Source organism: Canis aureus, chromosome 21 (assembly GCF_053574225.1).
Source record: "Canis aureus isolate CA01 chromosome 21, VMU_Caureus_v.1.0, whole genome shotgun sequence".
Classification (NCBI taxonomy): Eukaryota; Metazoa; Chordata; class Mammalia; order Carnivora; family Canidae; genus Canis; species Canis aureus.
This window is the reverse complement of record NC_135631.1, coordinates 4838130-4858142: the sequence shown is the minus strand read 5'-3', so window position 1 is coordinate 4858142 and position 20013 is coordinate 4838130. Positions and strand designations below refer to the sequence as shown.

The following is a 20013-nucleotide window of genomic DNA, read 5'->3' as shown; positions in this document are numbered from 1 at the left end:
GCGGGGCTGGGTTTCTGTGCGCCCCTTCGCTGGCACCGCCGGGCCGAGCGCCACCCCCGCCCCAACCTCAGGGACACGTAGGCATGGACTTACATCCTGAACATGTGCCCGCCCCCGCCCCCCGCGTCACACGAGTTCGGTCCACTCGGAAGAGCACACACACCCCCCTACCCTAACATACTGTATTGTGCACACCGACCTGGGAGGCCAGGCTGAGGTCCTAAGTGGGAGGAACTTGGCACTGTCCAAGGGGGCAGAGACTCTTGGCTTGAACCCAGGGCAAAGCTGGGAGAGGGCTGAAGGGAATGAGGGCCTGGTCTGATGGTGCATGTCTGCAGCCCAAGCCCACAGTCTGGACAGATGTGGGCCCGTGTGGGTGTTGACAGAGCCTCACCAGGTACCGGCAGCTGATGGCCACCGCCTCCCTTTCTGCCAAAACCGTGCTGGGCCCGTGGGGACACACCACAGAAGCAAAAGAAGGCAGCACTGTTGGCTTTAGGAAGTGGGTCAAGGACTTTCAACAGCAACCCTAGGACACACAGTCCAAGCCAGGACCCCTGTACAGCCACCAATCCCAGGGCCCCAGTTCCATTCCCCCAACCCAAGGCAGCTCCCACCACAGACCACACTCAACCACCACAACTTCCTTGCAAAAACCCTCGGCTCACCCGAGGGCCAGTGGAAATTTATTTTTTGTCCTTTGTCTTTCCCCAAGTGGCTTTTCCTTGCAAAATGCCTGACATGACACCAGAGGGGAACCTGGGAGTGAGGGGCACCCCAGGGACTTAAATACAAGCTGGAGGGCAGGGCACAGGTGGGACAGGCGAGAGACAGCACAAGGGACATGGCTTCTCAGGTAGAGACCAAAGGTTTGTTTTTCTGCAGGAAGAAGCTATGCCAGAGGGCATGGGGCTAGGATCCTGGGTGGGAGGGGGTGAGGGGAGAGGCCCCCAACCCTGGATTTGCACCCACATTCCCCAGAAGAGAAGTAGTGACAGGGCATGAGGACCTGCCCTCATAGGCTCCAAACAGAAGGAAGAGAATAAGCCAGATGTGCTGACTCAGGGAAAGGGAAGAGGTGCTGGCAGAGTGAGGGTTAAGGCTGATGCCCGGCCTCTGGCACAGTGGGCCTTCCGCCTCTGCCTGCCTTGGGGACAAAGGGGCACGGTGGGCAGGCAGCACATGGGCCTGGCTCTGGCAGGGCAGGGGGTGGCAGGAGCAGGCTCCCTCTGGGCTCAAGACACAGGCCCAGCATGGCTGCCCGCCCACCTGCTCTAGATGTGCTCAGACCCCACCGCAGCTGGACGGCTGGAGCTGTGAGTATGGAAGGAGCAGGGAGGAGAGGCAGGGAGGAGAGGAAAGGGTGGGCTGCTGGGCCCCTGTGGCCCCCATGCCCTTCCTGAGGTCCAGCCCAGGGCCCTGGATCCTGGGTCCTGGATCCCCTGGTCCCATTCCTGGCCCCCGATGCTGACTGCAGCCAGGGACTATAGAGGCCAGGGAGGCTCCCAGCTCTTGGGGAAGGGGTGGGGTGGAGAAGGAAAAGGATGAGAGAAACCCACTGCAGCATACATGGGGGGCAAGGGAGGGAAAGAGGAGCCCTCATCCCAAAGAAAGGTGTGTGGTGGGGTATCTTTTAAAGTTACCTAGAGGCAGCAGCAGAGCAAGCCCACCTCCCCACCCCAGCCAAAGGTCCTGGGTGTCCTCCCTTGGGGACCTTGACAAAACCAGGGCTCAGGGCAGCAGGCAGATGGGCCAGAGGGAGATGGGGAGCCCAGGACACCCCAAAGCCACAGACTCAAATGCCCCAGGAGAGGGAGGCACCTCCTGTCCCCTCCAGGAGCATCATCTGGAGAAGGTGCCCCCTCCTGTCCCACCCCAGGTGCCCCTCCTAGCAACAGCCGCCACCAGCCGGCTTCACAGGGGTGCTGTCGATCTTGAGGTTGGGCCGCTCACCCCCTGAGGCTGCCCCAGGCCCCATCCGCTTCTTGATCTCAGCAGCCATGGTCATGAATGCCTGCTCAACATTGGTAGCATTCTTGGCACTTGTCTCCAGGAAGGGGATGCCCAGAGAATCTGCGAACTCCTGATGAGGGAAAAAGAGAAAAGAGGGAAATGTGGGAAAGGAGGGGTGAGGGGCAGCAGACCCCAGCCTGCCCTGGGGGGCCTGACACAGGCCCCACTCACCTTGGCTGTGGTGTTGTCCACTACCTTCTTGGTGGTGAGGTCGCTCTTATTGCCTACCAGGAGTTTATTGACGTTCTCACTGGCATAGCGGTCAATCTCCTGTAGCCACTGCTTCACGTTGGCATAGGATTCCTAGAGAAGCCAGAATCACAAATTATTTTGCTCCCAACTCCCACCCCTATTCAAGGCCAGGAAAACAAGGGGTTTTGAAGGGGGTTTGCCTGGGTTCCCGAGAGAGACAGGAGCCCTGAGCTCAGGGACCCAGAGGAAGATCTCTCTCTCCTCCAGGCTTAGATCTCCTCTCTGGCCCACTCCATCTGAGACCCCCAAAGCCAAACCTGGCATGGCACCAGCTGTCTGCCAACAGCCCCAACAGCTAAACAGCCTAGGCCTAAGGGCCAGCCAACTCTGCTTCCTGCAGCTAGTCTCCCCCTGAGACACAGAAAAGGCTGAAAACACATGGGGAGCAAATGACAACAGGATGGAGGCCAGAGAGAAGACAGAAATGGAGGGGAACAGGTTAGCAAGAATCGCAACACTCCCACAGTGGCCTTAAAACCCCTGTAAAGGGATCCCTGGGTGGCGCAGCGGTTTGGCGCCTGCCTTTGGCTCAGGGCGTGGTCCTGGAGACCCGGGATCGAATCCCACATCGGGCTCCCGGTGCATGGAGCCTGCTTCTCCCTCTGCCTGTATCTCTGCCTCTCTCTCTCTCTCTCTCTCTCTCTGTGACTATCATAAATAAATAAATAGATATTAAAAAAAAAACAAAAAAACAAAACAAACAAAAAAAAAAACCCTGTAAGGTCTGAAGTCTTGCAGCCCAATAGTAGGTATGTAGGATCTTTACAGAGAAGACCCTGCCCTATGAGGGAGACATGTATTCTAGGAACAGAAAGAGACATTTGTCCTGCTTCTGGCACCAATAGTCTGCTCGCTCAGACCAGCTCTCCCAAAAGCTGGCCATTCCCTAACCCCTACCCTTGGCTCGTAAATAAAAACGGAACTTTTAGGAACACGATTGAGCTAGAGCCACACTTTCCCATCTCAGGAGTCAGAGGTTAGTGATATCCAACTGGGTTCAAATGTACACCTCCCGCCATGATCCAAGCTGGGCCCTGTGCATAAAGAAGGGACAAATGCCTAGGTCCTGCCTTGAGGCACTCAGGGGACAGTGGAGGACTAGACCAGGACATACACACATGGCAAGACAAGGTGATGAGTGCTGCAAGGGTAGATGTCAGGAGCTGCCAGAGCTCCAAGACCATCTCTGTCTGGGGAGACTATGCCTTACCTATGTCAAAGGGACAAACTGGCCTTGTGTGGAAGTGGAGGGATGAGAAATGTACAAAAAGAGATAACATATACCAGGTCAAGGATCAGGATGGTGCTGCCTCTGGGGAGCAGGGAGAAGCTGAAGGCTGCTAGGACACAGGCCCCGAGCAGGAGGAGGGGGAAAAGAGGCAGGCTAGATGATGGAAGGTCCTAGCCTGGCTAATCTGGACAACCAGGAGCCGATGAAGCTTTCTCAAGGGAGCTGCATAAGCACACCTGTGTTCTGGGAAGACAGTTTGGACAGGAGTGTAGAGGCCAGATCAGACTGGCAAGAATGGTGACCAACTGGGAGGTGGCTGGAATAATCTAGGGAAGAGATGTGCACCGAGCCAGGGAGTGAAGCAAGGAAGAACACAGGATTTAGAGTCAAAGCATTCCGGGTAAGCCCCACCTCTGCCATGTACTGTGTGACCCTAGATTTGTCACTTAACCTCTCTGAGCTTTAGCTTCCTCATTTTGATAAAACAGTAGCTCCCAGGGGGGCTGTTATTCACATGAGATAATGAACGCAGGCCTGTCTTATAACAGGTGCTTAATTAGCAAGAGCTGCTGTCATACTCATCACTGCTATTGTTACAAGGGAATGGACCTGAGAGAGAAGATGGGGGGAGAACAGAGAGGAGGGATGGGGGAGGGAAGAGTTTTCTGGTTAGGCCAACAGAAACTCTGTTACAAAGATGGGGATGCAGAAGCCAGTTTAGGGAAAGTGGGTGAGGCCAGGGCTGGACATGCTGAGCTCTGATGATGATCTGAAGCTCAGGAGAGGTTGGCAAGGGCCAGGGAAGGGTAAGTTAGGAAGCCAAGAACCCTGGGTTCAAACACTGACTTTGCCTCTTCTAGCTATGAGACCGTGGGCAAGTTACCTAACACCTACCTAAGCATATTTCATCTGGAAAACAGGGACCCCAGCACAGTTCACTGGGTGATACCATGCAGGTTAGAATTCCCAAAGTGCCAGCAAGGTAGAACACAGAGATAGCTGTTTAAACAGGAATCACAGAATGTAAGACAGAAGCCAAACCATAAAGTGGCCAGACCCATGCAGGTGGAGTCAGGAAGCACAAGATGGGGGTAGGGCAGGGCGTGTGTGTGTGTGTGTGTGTGTGTGTGTGTGTGTGTGTGAGATGGTGGTAGTATAGAGCAAACCAGTAAAAAGTCACTGAAAAGAGAAACTAATGTAGCAAGAGGTAGGAGAGCTGGATATAGTAAATTTTCCAAGGAGAGGGAGGAGAATGGAGGTAAAAGTAATGAGAGGTCAATCAGGGGAAGATCTGAAATGAGGTCATAGAACTTGGCAGCTAGAGGTCCTTGGTGACCTCTGAGTAGAGCACGGTCCACCCACAGCTTGTTGTCCAGAAGGCACCCTGAGTTCCTGGTGAGCCCAAGAGCCCAGATGCCCCTCAGAGCAGGAACTCCTCCAGGCCCAGGACTGATGTAAGCATTTCCATGTCCCCAGGGCCTGGCCCCCACAAAGCCACAAGGTTTAGTAGAAAGAACAAAGCAGGTAGAATCAGCAGACTTAGATTTTCTGTCTCTGCCACTTAACTAGCTGCACAGCCCCAAGCAAGTCTCCTTATCACTCTGATCCATTTCTTCATCTGTAAAATGGGAAGCTACTGCAGACTTCTTTAGAGTGTTAAGAGACCATGACCAAAAAAAAAAAAAAAAAAAAAAAAAAAAAAAAAAAAAAAAAAGACCATGACAAGTTCTATAAACCTTAAGGTACAGTGGGACTATTTCACCCTGTTAATACCTCCACTGCTGCCAGTGACACATGACTAATGCTGCCACAGCAAACACAGGGCTCCTATCTCTGCTCGCAATGCACCCAGAGTGCAGAGCTGCCTCACCTCTTTTGTCTAAAGCCCTCCTATTGCTTCTCCATAGTGTCTTCACCCAGGAAGCCATAAGCCCAGCACAGCAACCGATTAGCTGACTAAACCCTTACAAAATGTAGGTGCCTATAAAGTCTAGAATAAGGTGGCAAGTTTAGCCAGGAGGTGTAAGGCCTGCTTCTGCCAATGGCTGGGAGCAGGGCCTCAGGAGGATGCACTTTCTGTAGCTGTTTCCCTTGTGAAATGAGTCCAACTACAGTCTTCCTTCAAGGCAGCATCCAGAAGAAGACAGGATGGGAAGAGTAAAAAGAAATAAGAACCAGAGACCTGGGGTGCCTGGCTGGCTCAGTCAGTAGAGCATGTGATTCTTGATCTCAGGTTGTGAGTTCAACCCCTATGTTGGGTAAGCAGATTACTTAAAAAAATAAAATCCTAAGGAAAAAAAAACAAAACAAAAACGAACCAAAGACCCAAAGCTGAGAAGGCAAAGCTGGAGATGTGACCCCAGGAGTACCTGGTCGGTGACATCGTACACCACAATGATGCCATGAGCCCCCCGGTAGTAGCTGGAAGTGATGGTCCGGAACCGCTCCTGACCAGCTGTGTCCCACTATAAGACAATAAGAAAGAAGGGCAGGTCAGCTCTGAGCTACTTGCCCAGAGCCCTTCCCTTCCCAAGGTGGCTGCCTCTGCACCAGGGACTGGGAAGAGCGACACTCACGATCTGAAGTTTGATGGTTTTGCCATCCAGCTCAATGGTTCGGATCTTGAAGTCCACCCCAATGGTGCTGATGTAGCTCTCTGTGTATGTGTCATCCTGGAAAAGCAGGGAGCAATGAAATGGCCTAGGTGAACAAGCCCAAAGCCCATTTGGAAAATCTCCCTCCAGGACCCTGCCCCAGCCAAGTTTGTAACTGCTAAGCCCTCATTCTCAGCACCCCAACCTGTCAGCCCTGTGTCTTTGCTCAGAGATGCTACGGGAGGTTCTGTAACTTCATCCTTGGTTCCGAGGTCTTGGACCTCCTGTGCTCAGTGTTGCCCCCTCTCCCTCCTGCCACCAGCCAGGACCCCAGGTGGATGGTATGGGAGGCTCCTTACTCACAGCAAACCGCAGAAGCAGGCATGACTTGCCCACGCCCGAATCACCAATCAAAAGCAGCTTAAACAGGTAGTCACTAGAGAGAAAGGATGGGAAGATATGAAGGAAGGCAGGGAGCCCACCAGCCATGTCATCTGCCATTACAACTATGGTCTTCTCTCATGCTGTGAGACTTGCCTTGGTTTAGAGTATTAAAGCACTCACAAGATCCTCTCACAAGTCCTGGGAAGGGGAAGGCTGACACCTCTCCCCATATTACAGCTGGCCCAAAGGGCTGAGTCTGAATTTCCACTTTATAGAGAAGAAAGCTGAGGCAGAGAGAGGGATACGACTTGCCAAGGATCACAATCCTTAGGAGAAAAAGCTGAGTGTCCTACCCTGACACTTGACAGACTCCGTGGTCTCTGGGCCAGTAGAGGGTAGTTAGGGTCCAGCCTAGAACTCGTTAAGTGAATATCTATGTGAAGAGCCTGGTATGAAGCCTCTAAGAAGAGGTGGTCAACGAGTAGCAATGACGGCAGTTAAAGTTAAGTACTGAGTTCCTACTCTGTGCCTGATCCAGTGCTAACTACTGCAAATGCATCATCTCACTTATGCCTCACATCAGCCCTATGAAATGGATGGTGTTCTTTCTAACTAATGAGGAAACCAGAGGTCAGAAGAGGGAAGTGACTTGCTCTAAGTTACACAGCTGTTAACTTTAAGACTGGAAACCAGGTTCAGACTCCCAAAGTCTCTGTGAGAGCCTGTTAGTTCCCTTCTGTGTCCCTTATAATCCAGCTCTGAGCTTCACCCTTACCTAAGGAAATCTGAGGCCTGGATCTGGAGGAGAAAAAGGAAGTGATAGAAGAGGAAGAAGACAACTGACACTTGGGGAAAACTGTCAATGAGAAGTCTGGGGCAGAGATATGGGCCACCTATCCGCAGGGGGAGTGACCAAGAAGTGAGGAGAGTCTGAGGTACAGAGAATCCCACTGGAATGGGAGAAACAAATGCCATATTCATCTAAACTTCAACAGCGTGACGGCGAAGGTAAGGGGTGTGACGGTGGCGCTGGGGGCCTGCGCAAAGGTGAGGAGAGGGCGGGAAGGGACTGGTTTCCAGGAGCGGCAGGACGGCTAGACGGAGGCAAGGGGCGAAGCTGTAGCCCCGGAGAGGAGGACCCACGGGAGAGCGACCCGGAGCGGCGCCTCGGGGCCTGCCGCGTCCGACCAGCCCCAGGAACCGGATTCCAGGAGAACGGGAAAAATAGAAAGATTTACTGTCAGACCTAAAAGGCCCGAGGCTGGACCGGCTCCAAAACGCCGGGACCATCGTCAGCACCCAGACTGCCACTGCAAGCAGCAGGTGGGGAAACTGAGGCCTGGAGAGACCGAGGCTGCGGGTTCACCTGACCAATAAGGCCTGTTAGGGACCGGTGCTTCGGGCTCCAAGTAGTGCCCCTTGGGGTCGCAGTGTCTGGGTCCCGGGTGCAAGAACTCGGGGTACCGAGCCAGGGTCCTGGGGCCCCCAGGGGGAGGGGCAGGACCCGGATGTGAGGGGGGGGGGTCAGCGGAAGAGGGACCCGGATGTGGGGGCGCCGCTGAGTCCTGACCCAGGCCGGACAACCCCGGTAAGCGTACAGCCCCGTACTCGGGATCGAGGCTGCGCCGGACGGCGCGGGCGGGGCTCACTCACTATTCGGGGTTCATGGCGGCGGCGGTGGCCCGCTCGGTCGCTCCCAGTCAGCTCTGCTCCGCCTCCCGTTTCAAGATGGTGGCCGCTCCGCCCCAGAGGCCCCGCCCGCGACACGCAGGCGCAAACATCCCCGACTGGGGCCTTGCCGCATTGCTTCTTGGAACTTGTAGTCTCCTTACTTTGCCCAACTCTCTCCCGGTTGCGCAGGCGTAAACTGAGGCCGCGTCTCCTAGCCCACGCCCAATCATCGCCGCGCATTGCATTCTGGGGCTTGTAGTTCGCGCCGTATGGATGTACCTGAACTTGAGAACAGCTCCCGGGGACCTGATGGCGTCCCGACGATGAGGTCAATTTAGGGCTAGGGTTGACGCGTTTCACGTCTGGCTGAGGTAGTCATCCCTACCCTCGCAGTTCCCGGAGTTAGCATTAGTTCATTTATTTGGGGGGGGGTCTTGTACTGGCACTTCTAATTCAGACAGTGCCCCCGGAGGGTGTCGTCACCCACATTGTATAGATGGAAAAGTCTCGGTAACTCGCTCAAGGTGAAATGGCTTACTTGGTAAGGGGCAGAATTCCAAGCCCGCGGTCTCTAGAATCTCAGAGATGAAGGTTGCTAGAAAAAACTGGATCTGTGAGGCCCCCAAACAAATCCGAGATAGGAGCCAAATATCTGGGCTCCAGCAGCGCGGGACAGGACCTGAGCGACACACACACGCTCGCTCGCAGCCTCTCCCGACCTCACCCCCAACCTAGAGACGCTAGGAGCCCCCGGCCTCCGCCCCAAAACAAGACCGACTCAGATTCAAACGGTCTTTATTTCTACAGCAACATTTGAAAATAGAGAGCGACAGCCTCACCCCCCAACTGGGGCAGCCCCTCCTGCCACAGGGGCCGTCACTGCCCCTCGCGAGAAGCTGCAGGCATGGGAGGCGTGGCAGGATGGCTCGACAGGCGGTGCCCGGGGCGGGGTCAGGCCGTGCCTGGGCCGGGCGGGGCCTGGCGGAAGGGGCAGTGCATAAGGCCGGGATGCTGGGCAGGGCCCGGCGGTGAGAGGACGGGCAAGGGGGGGGCACTCCGTCCTGGGGCGCGCGGGTCGATGGTGGGGCTCAACGCATCCCTCAGAGGCCAGGAGGAGCGCGTGAAAGCCCAGGGAACCCTTTGGAGAGGCGCCGCCCCAGAGATGTAGAGCCTGGGAGATACCACCGCGCGGAATGGGGATGATTAAGGCCTGGGCGGTACCACTAGAGAAGGGCGGGGTGAGGGGAGAACCGGGCAGTACCGTGGACTGATGGGAGGGGCGCGGCCAATAACTTATTTCTCTATATACAGAAGCAACGGCCGGGGACGGGGGGTAGGGGGCAGGAGGACAGGAGTGCTGAAGGGACGGGAGGCGTTTAGTGTTCTCGGCTCGGGGGCCTGGAGAGGGCGGGCCGCTGAGTCTCTACGTTGGAGACTCTGGCCAGCCTCTCACCTGGCCCTGACCCTACAGAAGAGGGGGCCCTGCTGGATGGAATAAATAAGGGGTGGAGCTGGGGTGGAGCTGGAGCGGGCAGGCCCAGCCTCCAGGGCTTAGGCTGAGATGACAAGGGAGGAGGTTACCCTGAGATTGAACAGAAAAGACAGGGGTCCTTGGGAGAGACAGGTGGGGCAAGCAGCAGGCCCATGCGAAGGGCTGGGGATGGGGGCAGTGCCGCGTGGAGGCTCTGGCAACTGGCTGCCCCTTCAGGATTAACCCACGAGGGAGCTTCGTCGGGAGAGGTCCATGGAGCTGGAGCTGAGGGTGCGGCTGTCAGAGAAACCTGTGCCTCCAGGCTGTGGGCAGAGGGAGCGGCGGCTCAGCTTCATGCTGTGGCCAGTCTCTACTTCCCTGGTCAGAGGGGCCTGAGCAGCCAGAGTCCCTGAGCTGGGGCCCCTGACCATGTATGTCCTGGTGCTCTGGTACCTCCACAGTTACTGTGTTGGCACAGGTCACTTGCATGTCCACCCCAGGCAGGAACTGGGTTTCCCTCATTTGTCTCCCTGTGTCCAACCCAAAGCCAGGCCTGGCACAGAGCTTTAAATGTTTCTAGATTAAATAGACATGATTGACAAGCTTGGCAAGTACACAGGACATGCAGTCTTTGGGCCCTGGGGCCTGGGCTTCACTGCCCAGTGCTCCAAAACCCACCCAGCCCTACCTGGACTGGCTCTTCCACACTCTTGTTGAGGAAGTTCAGAGAACTGGCCCGCTTCATCCTGAGGAGAAAGGAATGCCTGGATTTGCCCAGGGGGAACTGAGGGAGGACATGGGAAGGGGTCTGGTTGGAGCTGGAGACGGAGGCTGATGGGAGGGGAGTAGATCTGGTGGGTGGGTAGAGCTGGAGAGAGATGAGGGAGTCCACCTGGATCCGGAGCTCATCTGGGGTTGGTAGGTTACTGGGTGGATTCTTGAGAGGTTCACCTGGGTGGAGGGCCCATCAGCGGCAGAGGCTCACCTGGGGTTAGGAGGCTCCTGGGGGCCACCACCCTGCAACTTCTTCACCAGCATTTCACTGCTACGCCTCAGGGCATCTCGGAGTTTGCCAAAGGAGCCACTGCGCCGCAAGGAACCACTGCCGTCCTGTGGGGTGGACGAGGCTGTCTCTCTGCCACACTGACAACACAGCCTCCTGGCCCACCCCAGCCCCGAGACTCACCCCACTCCATTCAGCTGCAGGCCCTGCCTCCTCAAGGTCAGACTCAGGCCGAGCCCCAGCACCCCCAGTAATGTCTCGGCTGCCACGGCGATCTCCCCTCCCACTGCTGCCATCTTTCAGCAGTTCCACTACCTTGGTCTGGCTCGCAGGATCCAGGCCCTGAAGGGGTGGCAGGGCACATCAGGTGGAGCCATGAATCCTGACTGGAACACACAGGGCCACACAGGTGCCTGCCTGCACCCCTCAGGCCCATTGGCCCACCTGTTTGCGGCTGCGGCTGGCACAGTCCTCCAGGGTATGTGCAGCTTCTAGTTTCCCCTGGCGCCGGTATAGGGCTCCCAAGCTGCGCAGGGTAGTGTTGACTGTGGGGCTGTGGACGGGACAGCAGGGTAGTTTCAAAGTCAGTGTTCCCCAGGAACTAGGCCCATCCTAGCATCCACCCCATTGGGCCCCGAGGAACCATCCAGGCGACCAGAATCCCCTCCTGTGTCAAGTCCTGTGTTAGGCCTACCTAGACTCTCCTGTCTTTGTCTTGGAATCATCCCTAGTTCCTAGGGTTGGGGATCTGGCCTCCAAGCTCTGAGTGGGATGTTGCCACCAGGACTCAAAGCTGGGAGCCCAAGAGCAAGATAATCAGGCTGTCCCAGTGCAGAAAGCATTTTTGCGACAGGTGGCCTGTGACCCAGGTCTTATAAGACAAGTTGACAAAGGTGTGTGTTCTGGGGGTGAACATTATGGAGTGTAGAGCTTGGACTTGGATCCCACCCAGGATATTGTTTCCCTGCCACCTGTTCTACTTCCAGCCCTGCCCCGCTGTCCTCACCTGTCTACTTTACAGGCTTTGTACCAGCTGCCATATTCCCCATAGGGGGTGCTGTCCCGGCGCTTGTCCTGGGGGAAGGAATGGTCAGGAAGGTGACAGAAGTCCCTCCCCTCTACACATCCCTAGCCTCACCCTCCCTCTCCAGACCACCCTAGCCCTGCCCATAGAGCTACCTTGCTCTCCTCCCGTTCTTCTGCATGCATCCAGATGGGTTTGTTGTCCCCTGGGGGGAGAAAGGGGGCTGTCACCAGCCTCCTGTATAGGCTTCTCCTGGTTGAAACATAGGAGGACTGGGGTCTGGGGAGGAGGTCAGGAGTACCCAGGGAGGATCAGGGTTGGGTTTTGTTGAATGTATGAATGAATGAATGAACGAACATGTGAACAAAAAACAGACTCAAAACATTATTGACCCTCTTCTGGAACATGGAGATGACATGGCATAGGCTGGTGCTCGAGGGGCTTGCGATTGAGGGCTGAGGGGAGCAGATCCTTAAACCCACAGCCTGAGACACATGCTAGTTCTGAATGATAGCCCAGCCATCTCCATAATCCCATAATCCCATAGTCCCAGCTCCATAATCCTGCCCATTTCAGAGCAGGAAATGACTGATCACTGGAGGCTGGAAGGTGGCTTCCCAGAGGGGGAGACATTTGGGGTGGGCCTTCATGGTGAAAAGGAACTGCTCAGCAGAGGAAGGGGAAAAGACTCTGGGCCCAGGGCATGGGCTATGCAAATGGTGTATATAGCACCAGCAGGACCCAGGAGGCTGTGTCAGTTGAGTGTGTTCACATGTGTGCACAAGTGGTTGGGGACCAGCCAGACCCCACAAGGGCCCGCCCAGCTCAAGTATTTGCCCTGGATGCCGATGGCTGAGTAGGCCTGTGCTGTGTGAGCTGGGGGCACATGATACTCAGACTCACCATTGACAGAGCCGAACTCCTTCTCATGAGCACGGGTGAGGATTTCCTTGTACAGCGTCTCTGCATCCTGGTATTTGCCCTGCTTCAGGTAGCAGGAGGCCTGGAGGAAGGCGGCCAGAGTGAGCAGGATGCAGGAAGCAGAGCCTTTTCCTTCCTTCCTTCCTCCCGCATCCTCTTCTCTCTCCCCACTCCTGGCCCAGAATACCAGGTTGTTCTTGGTCTTGGCCACGTTGGGGTCATCAGGCCCAAGACGTGTGGCATAGATCTCCAGTGCCCTCCGGTAGTAGTATTCCACTTCCTCAGCTTTGCCCTGATTCTGGCACAGCAGGGCCAGATTGCTCAGCTGCTTGGCCACATCCGGATGAAACTTGCCCAGGACCTGGGATAGGAGTGGGAGCCAGTGGCTGGGCTCAGTGCTGGCCCAGACCCCTGGCTGCTGGGCCCACCTGGCCTGCCCAGCCCTGCCTGCTCCTACCTTCTCCCGGATTTCCAGTGCCCGCTTGCACAATGGCTCGGCCTCTTTGTACTTGCCCCGCTTCCCATACAGAACTGCCAGGTTGTTTAATGTTGCAGCCACCTGAGGGGTGGGGGAATGGAGGCTCAATGACCCAGGGCCTTGCTCAGGGCCGGGTCAGCCCCCACCTCCTACCCGCTCTACTCACAGCCGGATGATCCTTGCCCAGTGTCTTTTCACGGATGGCCAGGGCATCATTGAGCAGGTGGGCAGCCTCTTTGTACTTGTTCTGGTCCCTGGGTATAGGCAGAAGCATGGTGAGGGTTGCCCTCCAGCCTGAGACCCTCCCATAGTGGTCCCAGATCCCCTTGGTCACTCTCTGGTATTTACTGATGAGTGGACAGGATTATGACCCAGAGTTTGGGATTATGACCCAGAGTTTGCTCCCCTAGGAGCTTGGGGGTACTTAGGACAGTTCACTCATAACTCACCAGGGCACTGAGTGCTGGGGTTTGAGGCAGACTCCCCAGGATTTTACCCTCACTTCCTCATGCCCAGTGTACCGTGTTGTCTATTCCCCAGGGCCTTTGCTCATACTGTTTTTCTGCCAAAGAAAACTTTTCCAGTTCTTTCATGTTCTGGGCCAACTCATCTTTCACCAGAGACCTTTCTTAAACTTGATGCCCAGAGAAACTGTGCTGCCTCCCTGGTGTCCTTGAGTCCTTATCTGCTGTCCTCATCCCTAGTTATGGCCAAGCCTTTCTCTTCCAATAGACTAAGCCTTTTTCACATTTGTAGCCCAGGTTCAGAGAGGCCTAGGCACCCTGTGGGCTCAGCCCTCTCTGACCATAATCTTTTCTATGCTACCCAACTGCCTGATAGAGCCCAGCTGCCCAGCTCTAAGTCCTAGCTTATAGCAGGGACTGAGGGTTTGTGACCCAGGGCTGGAGACTTCAGGAAGTATACAGGCACTCCCATGGATGGTTGTGGCCAGAGAAGCCCTCACCGATAGACCAAAGCCAGGATGTTCAGCATGGTGGCGACGTCAGGGTGGTCATGGCCTGAGGTCTTCTCCAGGTCCTCAAGTGCCTGCTTGCAGAGTGGCACGGCCACCTCGTAGCGGCCCTGTGAGGCGTACTGAATCACCAGGTTGTGCAGGGTGCGGAGCCGTGCTGGGATTTCATAGCCCCCATGCTGGGCAGCCACATCCCCTCCTCCAGGGCTGGGGGCTGCAAGGCCAAGGGCAGATAAGATGTACCAACTGCCTCCTGGGCTGGGCTGGCACACACCAGCCACGCCTTTGACCTACCTGACATGTGGCCCTAGGCAAGTCACTAGCTATGCTGCCCCAGTTTCCCCCACCTGTAGAGTGGGTAGAATCCCAGCCCAAATATTTCAAGCTGTGTGTTCTAGAGCAAGCCACCTAACCTCCAAGACACAGCCTTCCATCTACAGAAGGGAGACTCTGATATGTGTGCTCGACGCTACTCGCAAGGCAAGCACTGACCTAAGGCTCAGTACTGTGCATGCATCCTCTTGAACCCTCAGAGGCTCAAAGAGGCAAAGAAAACAGTGGTCCCAGAAAGACTAGTGGCAGAGTGGGACTGGAACCCAGGCCAGGCTGCTCCAAAGCTCTAAACTGTGATACCCATTTCTCAGAGCTTAGGGAGAGAGAAGCAACATGTGAAACCTGCCTTTTAAACTCTAACATACTGGGATGTGACCAGAAATGACGCAGGAAAGAACATGGCAGCCTTTCGGTCACTGTTTCTGGTGACCTCTGGGTCCCAAGGACAAGGAGTTGACAAAACCCTCCCTTCCCCACCCCCAGAACCAGCTGCCCCTCTGCACCTGGGCTCTGCTCCTCCTCGTTGGGGAACAGGTCATCCAGAGAGTCTTTGGGGACATCCCCCTTCTCCTCCTGGGGAGGACAGAAAGAGCATCAGGGAAGGAGGGTGTGGTAGCCCAAGTGTCAGTGGCTGGGCAGAGCCAAGTCTTCCCCATGTCCATCCCGACTCCCAGGCCTCCCCCCACCCCGCCATGGCCTTGCAGTGGCCATGGTAGGGGCTCACGCTGGGAGATGTGTCCTCATCCAGCTTGCGGATCTGGCTCATGAACAGCAAATGCTGCTTCTCCTCCTCCAGCTGTGCTACAGCCTGCTCACTGCGCTGTAGCTTCTGCTGTGTTCCAGCCAGCTCCTCTCGCAGCCACTGGTTCTCCTGTACCAGGCGTCGCACCTGAGCTCGCAGCTTCTGCTTTTCTGACTCCACAGCCCCCAGGTGACTCGACAGTGCCAGGATCACCTATGGTACCAGCCAGCCAAGATGAGGGTTAGAACACTGTCCACCCCTGGCCTGGGCCTCCTGGGGTGTTAGGGCCTGGCTGTGCCTATGAAGAGCTGCAGGACTGAGTTCTCCTGTCCTCAAGTTTTCCTGTCATCAAGGGAATTATCCCCCAAGACCTCAACTAGACCCTAGTCCAAGACCTGAATCTAGGAGGTTTGGGACCCCTGGCTCCTTTCTTCTGGAGTCAGGAGCCCTGGGTTCCCAGGCTGACCCTGGTGGACTCTGAGAAGGTCCACTTCCATTCCTGGGCCTCTAGCTAGTCTTCTGCATTAAAAACCCCAATTCAAGGACACCTGGGTGGCTCAGTGGTTGAGCATCTGCCTTTGGTTCAGGTCGTGATCCCAGGGTCCTGGGATCAAGTCCTGCATTGGGTTCTCCGCAGGAAGCCTGCTTCTCCCTCTGCCTATGTCTCTGCCTCTTTCTGTGTGTCTCTCATGAATAAATAAATAAAATCTTAAAAAAACAAACAAACAAACAAAACCAATTCCCACCTCATTGAGTTTATCACAAAGAGGGCTAGTTGGGGTGTTGCACTTTCCCTGAGCTAGCCATTCTCTTTTTTGTCTCTCCTGGGAGTTGTACTCCAGCTCTGCTGCCACAGCCGCTATTCCATTGCTCCCTTCCCCAGGGCTAGCAATTTCCTAAGAACCCTGATAAATGGCTGAAGGGCCACCAAAAGACCCCATCCCGATTTCTGCCCAGGTAAGCCTCTGGCCTTATGCAGCTCCCAGAATGAGAGGTATACATGTCCCAGGCCCCAGATGGTCTGGGAATCACAGGGAAAAGGGACCAAGAGGCCTCAGCTTCAGCCCCTACCCCTTTCTCCAACCTCTAGGACTCTTCTCCTGAGCTTTTAGGCTCTTCCTGCCTTGGAGCCTTGCATAGGCTCAACTCCCTCTACTTTTTCTCCATCCTTCACAGCTGGGGTCATTTCTGCAGCCCTAGGAAAGAAGGGCACTTTCCATCCATGTCATCCTCTTGCCCATCTGTGTTGGTGCCTCTGCACACTAGGAGGGGAACCCCTGTGTTTATCTCTGTACCTGGCAGCCAACTAGCCCAGGACGGAATGACCAGCACATTGCCCTCCAGAGGGCCAGGCTGTCTGGGACCCTACACTTTCTAGTTGATTAGCAAATGTGTAAGTGACAGGTGTTTTCACAACCACTAGCTTTTTAAAAAACTCCCTAAACAGCCTGGAAATATACACAGCAGATGGCATGATCCCTATTTTAAAGACAAGGAAACCAAGATGATACCAACTGTCCAGGATTCATGGAGCCAGGCGGCATCTCAGCCAAGATTTGAAGGGGCCAAGGCTCTCCCACGGAGAGTGTGTACTCCTTATACACCCCAGTGCCTTCTGAATATCTCCATCTGCACACCATCCTCCCAGCCCCAACGTAGAGGTCCAAAACAGAACCCCTGATCATCCAGGCTCTGTTGTCCCCTTCATTTGTTTAAACCACACATCTGGGAGTTACTTTGCCCTCCTCTCTCCCCCCTACTCCATCTCCAGGTCCTGCTGGACCCACCTCCAGACATATCTGGAACTGGGCCCCTTCTCTCCTCCCTCCTGGCCACTTCTGTAGTCCAAGCTACCATTTCCCATTTGAATTCCAGCAGTGACTTGCTAACCACCTGCTACCTCCTTCCACCCTTGACTCTGGTTCATTCTCCACACCTCAGCCAAAGGGAGTACTTATTATTTTTTAAGACTTAAAACAAAAAGTAATCTCTATACCCAACATGGGGCTTGAACAACTCTGAGATCAAGAATCACATGTTCTACTGCGTCATTCACACGCCCCCAGACAGAGCTTTTAAAATCTAAGGCTTGGGCAGCCCAGGTGGCTCAGTGGTTTAGCGCCACCTTCAGCCCAGGACCTAATGCTGGAGACCCAGGATCGAGTCCCACATCAGGCTCCCTTCATGGAGCCTGCTTCTCCCTTTGCCCATGTCTCTGCCTCTCACTCTGTGTCTGTCTGTCATGAATAAATAAATAAAATCTTTAAAAAAATAAAACCTAAGGCTTACTGTGTTTCTTAACTACTGAAACCCTTCAAAGGCCTCCTGCTTTTCTGAGAATACAAGCCAAACTACTAAGGTACAGTATGATTTGGCCCCTGCCTTTCCAAAGGCCTCTTCTGTCCCTCTCCTTCCCCCAGGAAGCTCTAGTTAGGTCTTCTCTCATTTCTCCTACCACAACAAGATCTTTCCTATCTCAGGACCTTTGCACATATAACCTCTTGCTTCTCTCCCTTTTCTGGAGGCCCGTTCATTCCCTCCTTCAGGTCTTGGTTTAAATGTCACTTCCTCAGAATTCTTGCCTGACCAATAAATAAGACCTCCTGCTATAAGCTATCACAAGATCTTATTCTTCTCTTTGTACAATTTACCACAACATGTAACAAACATATGTGTGTTTTTTACTCTCTCCCCAGTGGACCAGGGCAGAGATCTTGACTCTCTTGTTGGACCTGTGTCTCTAGCACATAACAGACTGTCTGGCACATAGTAGGCACTTGATAACTTACCTGTGAAGGAATGAATAAGAGAATGAATGGGGTGGGGAGGAGCGATTCTTAAGGATTTCCTTTTTGTTCTCCTATGCCATTCAGTCTCTGCTACCCATCAGAGAAGCCAGGAACAGGGTTCTGTGTGGGGGCTAAAGGATAATCAGGCTCTCTTGAGGCAAGGCACTCAGCTGGGGTTTCCAAAGCTCATTCATTTTTCATCAGATCTGGGGTCTTACCATGGGCTCCAGAGGCCGCAGGTTCCCTGCTCAGATTCTGTTCCTACTCTGCCTGGATTCCTCTGGAAGGCTCCATCCCTCCCGTTACCTCCCACCTCAGCATCCCAGACCAGCCTACCTGGGCCTCCCCCAGACCCAGCTCGATGGCTTCCAGGGAGCGACGCAGGAGGACACATCGCTCCTGTGAGCCGGGCTCCGCCTCACCAGCTTCATGAGCTACCAAGGGAGCGAGAAGGGCACGATGCTCCCCGCGCAGGGTCTCCAGGCCTTGGATGACGGCCTTGGTGCCCAGCACGATCTCATCCTGGCTCAGCTTCTCCTCCCGCGGAAGCACCATCGTAGCCATGGCGTGCCGCCTGTGAGGGCGAGGGGGCGGGCAGGCGGGTGCCGGGCCTGGGGCCACACCGCCGTCCGCCCCGGATTAGGTAAACACCTCGGGTCCCCGGACGCCTGGGTCCCCAGGGTGCCTGGGTCCCCAAGACGGCAACCCGTGCCGTGCCGGCGCTCGGCCTGCAGGGGGCGCGCCCAGCTCGCCTCGGCCGGGGAGACGCAATGCGGTGAGGCCGGTGAGGCTGGACTCGAATTGGGCCCAGACCACCCGCTCAGGCCCGCTTAGGCGGCAGCCTCGGGACTTCCCCGGGGACTCCCTTAGTCAGGACGGGGAGCGCTGGAGGGCGGTCCTACGGGGATCATGGAGGCTCACTCGCATTGGGGAGACCCCAGCCCTTCTAGGAGATCCAGCCCCAAGCCCTCGGGCAGCCCCTTCCCCAACAACTAGGCCGAGTCACAGAGCCCCTCCTCTAGGGAAGGCCGACCATTTGGAGACCCTCCCCCTAGAGAAGCCTCGAAATCTCGGCTTCTTCATCCTCCCCCAACCAGGCCGCGCCCACAATGACCCCTCCCCATAGGTCGACGCGACGCCCCGCGGACCCCTCCCCTAAAAAGGCCGAGCTCCCGCCCCCGGCCACCCAGGACCGCGCCCCCTCCCAGCAGGCCGGCCTTGTTCTCCCGCACGCTGCGCCCATGATGACCGTCCCCTAGGCCGACCCAGGGGCCCCTCTCCTGGCCGTATCGGCCCGCGCGGACCTACGCCTCCCAGAGGCTCCGGCCCGGGTCCTGCTCAGGTTCCGGCTCCCGCCCCGCTTCACCCGGACCCGCAGCCGAAAGCCGGTCCCGCCGCCTCCATCCCGCCGGCCTTCCCAGAAGTCCTCGCGCCGCCTTAAAGGTGAAGCCTGTACCTCGGCGGCGGCGTCGGAGGGGGCAAAACACGCTCTTCTCTTCCCTCAGGCTGCCTTAAAGGAGCTCGCAGGCCGGGCCCGCTTCGGGCTAGGAGGGGGCGGGGCCATTCTATGTGGAGGGCGGGGCCATCGCGGGGGCGGGGCACAGAGGGGCGGGTAGTGGGCTGCCTGGAGGCTTCGGTTCCAAGCCTCCACCACCCACGTCCCTGCGGCCTCGGATTCCTCGACTGTGCACCGCCCCGAGGCCTCAGGGGTGTGGAGAGGCTCGGGAGATCCTAACCCTGAGTGCACCCAGTGCTGCGGCCAGAGGACAGGGGGAGAAACCCAGGCGCAGGAAGAGGCCTGGCCTCTTCCGAGTCCACAGCGAGACTTTTGACACTTACTGATTGATGTTTAACGAGTCCAGAGCGAGACTTTTGACACTTACTGATGTTTAACGAGGTAGTTACCACTTCCTGAGCATTTACTGTGTGTCGGGCGCTTTGATGCTTTAAGTGCATCTATTCATTTAATGCCCACAAAGACCCAATAAAGCGAGCACTGCTATTATCCGCCTCTCGAATATCTGACCCCAGGCTCATTTGTCTCTAGGGACTGGTTATGCCCCTCAACCAACTTTCAGAACTGTCTAAGCCCCTGTGGGATTCGCAGTATCTTAATGCTGCTTCCTGGGAGAAA

At 55.9% G+C, this 20013-nt stretch overlaps 2 protein-coding genes across 8 annotated transcripts; both read right to left on the bottom strand.

Moving 5' to 3' along the window:
- Nucleotides 1-643: 643 nt before the first annotated feature.
- Nucleotides 644-8282, bottom strand: RAB1B (RAB1B, member RAS oncogene family). 2 transcript variants are annotated; one of them, XM_077862499.1, is made up of 6 exons: nucleotides 8128-8282; nucleotides 6454-6526; nucleotides 6073-6168; nucleotides 5866-5961; nucleotides 2185-2316; nucleotides 644-2083 (listed from the first exon to the last, which is right to left on the bottom strand). In XM_077862499.1, the coding sequence occupies exons 1-6, from the start codon at nucleotides 8139-8141 to the stop codon at nucleotides 1889-1891; spliced, it is 606 nt and encodes a 201-aa protein (XP_077718625.1). In that variant the 5' UTR covers nucleotides 8142-8282; the 3' UTR covers nucleotides 644-1888. The 2 variants fall into 2 exon arrangements, with proteins under 2 accessions (XP_077718625.1, XP_077718624.1); XM_077862498.1 differs by lacking the exon at nucleotides 8128-8282 and adding an exon at nucleotides 7721-7877.
- A 641-nt stretch (nucleotides 8283-8923) lies between these two features.
- KLC2 (kinesin light chain 2) lies at nucleotides 8924-19424 on the bottom strand. Of its 6 annotated transcripts, none has more exons than XM_077862493.1 (16): nucleotides 19336-19424; nucleotides 18216-18490; nucleotides 15073-15303; nucleotides 14852-14921; nucleotides 14007-14229; nucleotides 13209-13296; nucleotides 13022-13123; nucleotides 12752-12925; nucleotides 12547-12646; nucleotides 11799-11848; nucleotides 11626-11693; nucleotides 11064-11172; nucleotides 10803-10961; nucleotides 10602-10726; nucleotides 10305-10362; nucleotides 8924-9939 (listed from the first exon to the last, which is right to left on the bottom strand). In XM_077862493.1, exons 2-16 carry the CDS (start codon nucleotides 18441-18443, stop codon nucleotides 9856-9858), a joined length of 1869 nt encoding a protein of 622 aa, XP_077718619.1. In that variant the 5' UTR covers nucleotides 18444-18490; nucleotides 19336-19424; the 3' UTR covers nucleotides 8924-9855. The 6 variants fall into 6 exon arrangements, with proteins under 6 accessions (XP_077718619.1, XP_077718621.1, XP_077718616.1 ...); XM_077862495.1 differs by having other exon boundaries at nucleotides 18216-18453; nucleotides 19336-19353; XM_077862490.1 differs by lacking the exon at nucleotides 19336-19424 and adding an exon at nucleotides 19184-19329.
- Between the last annotated feature and the right edge of the window lie 589 nt (nucleotides 19425-20013).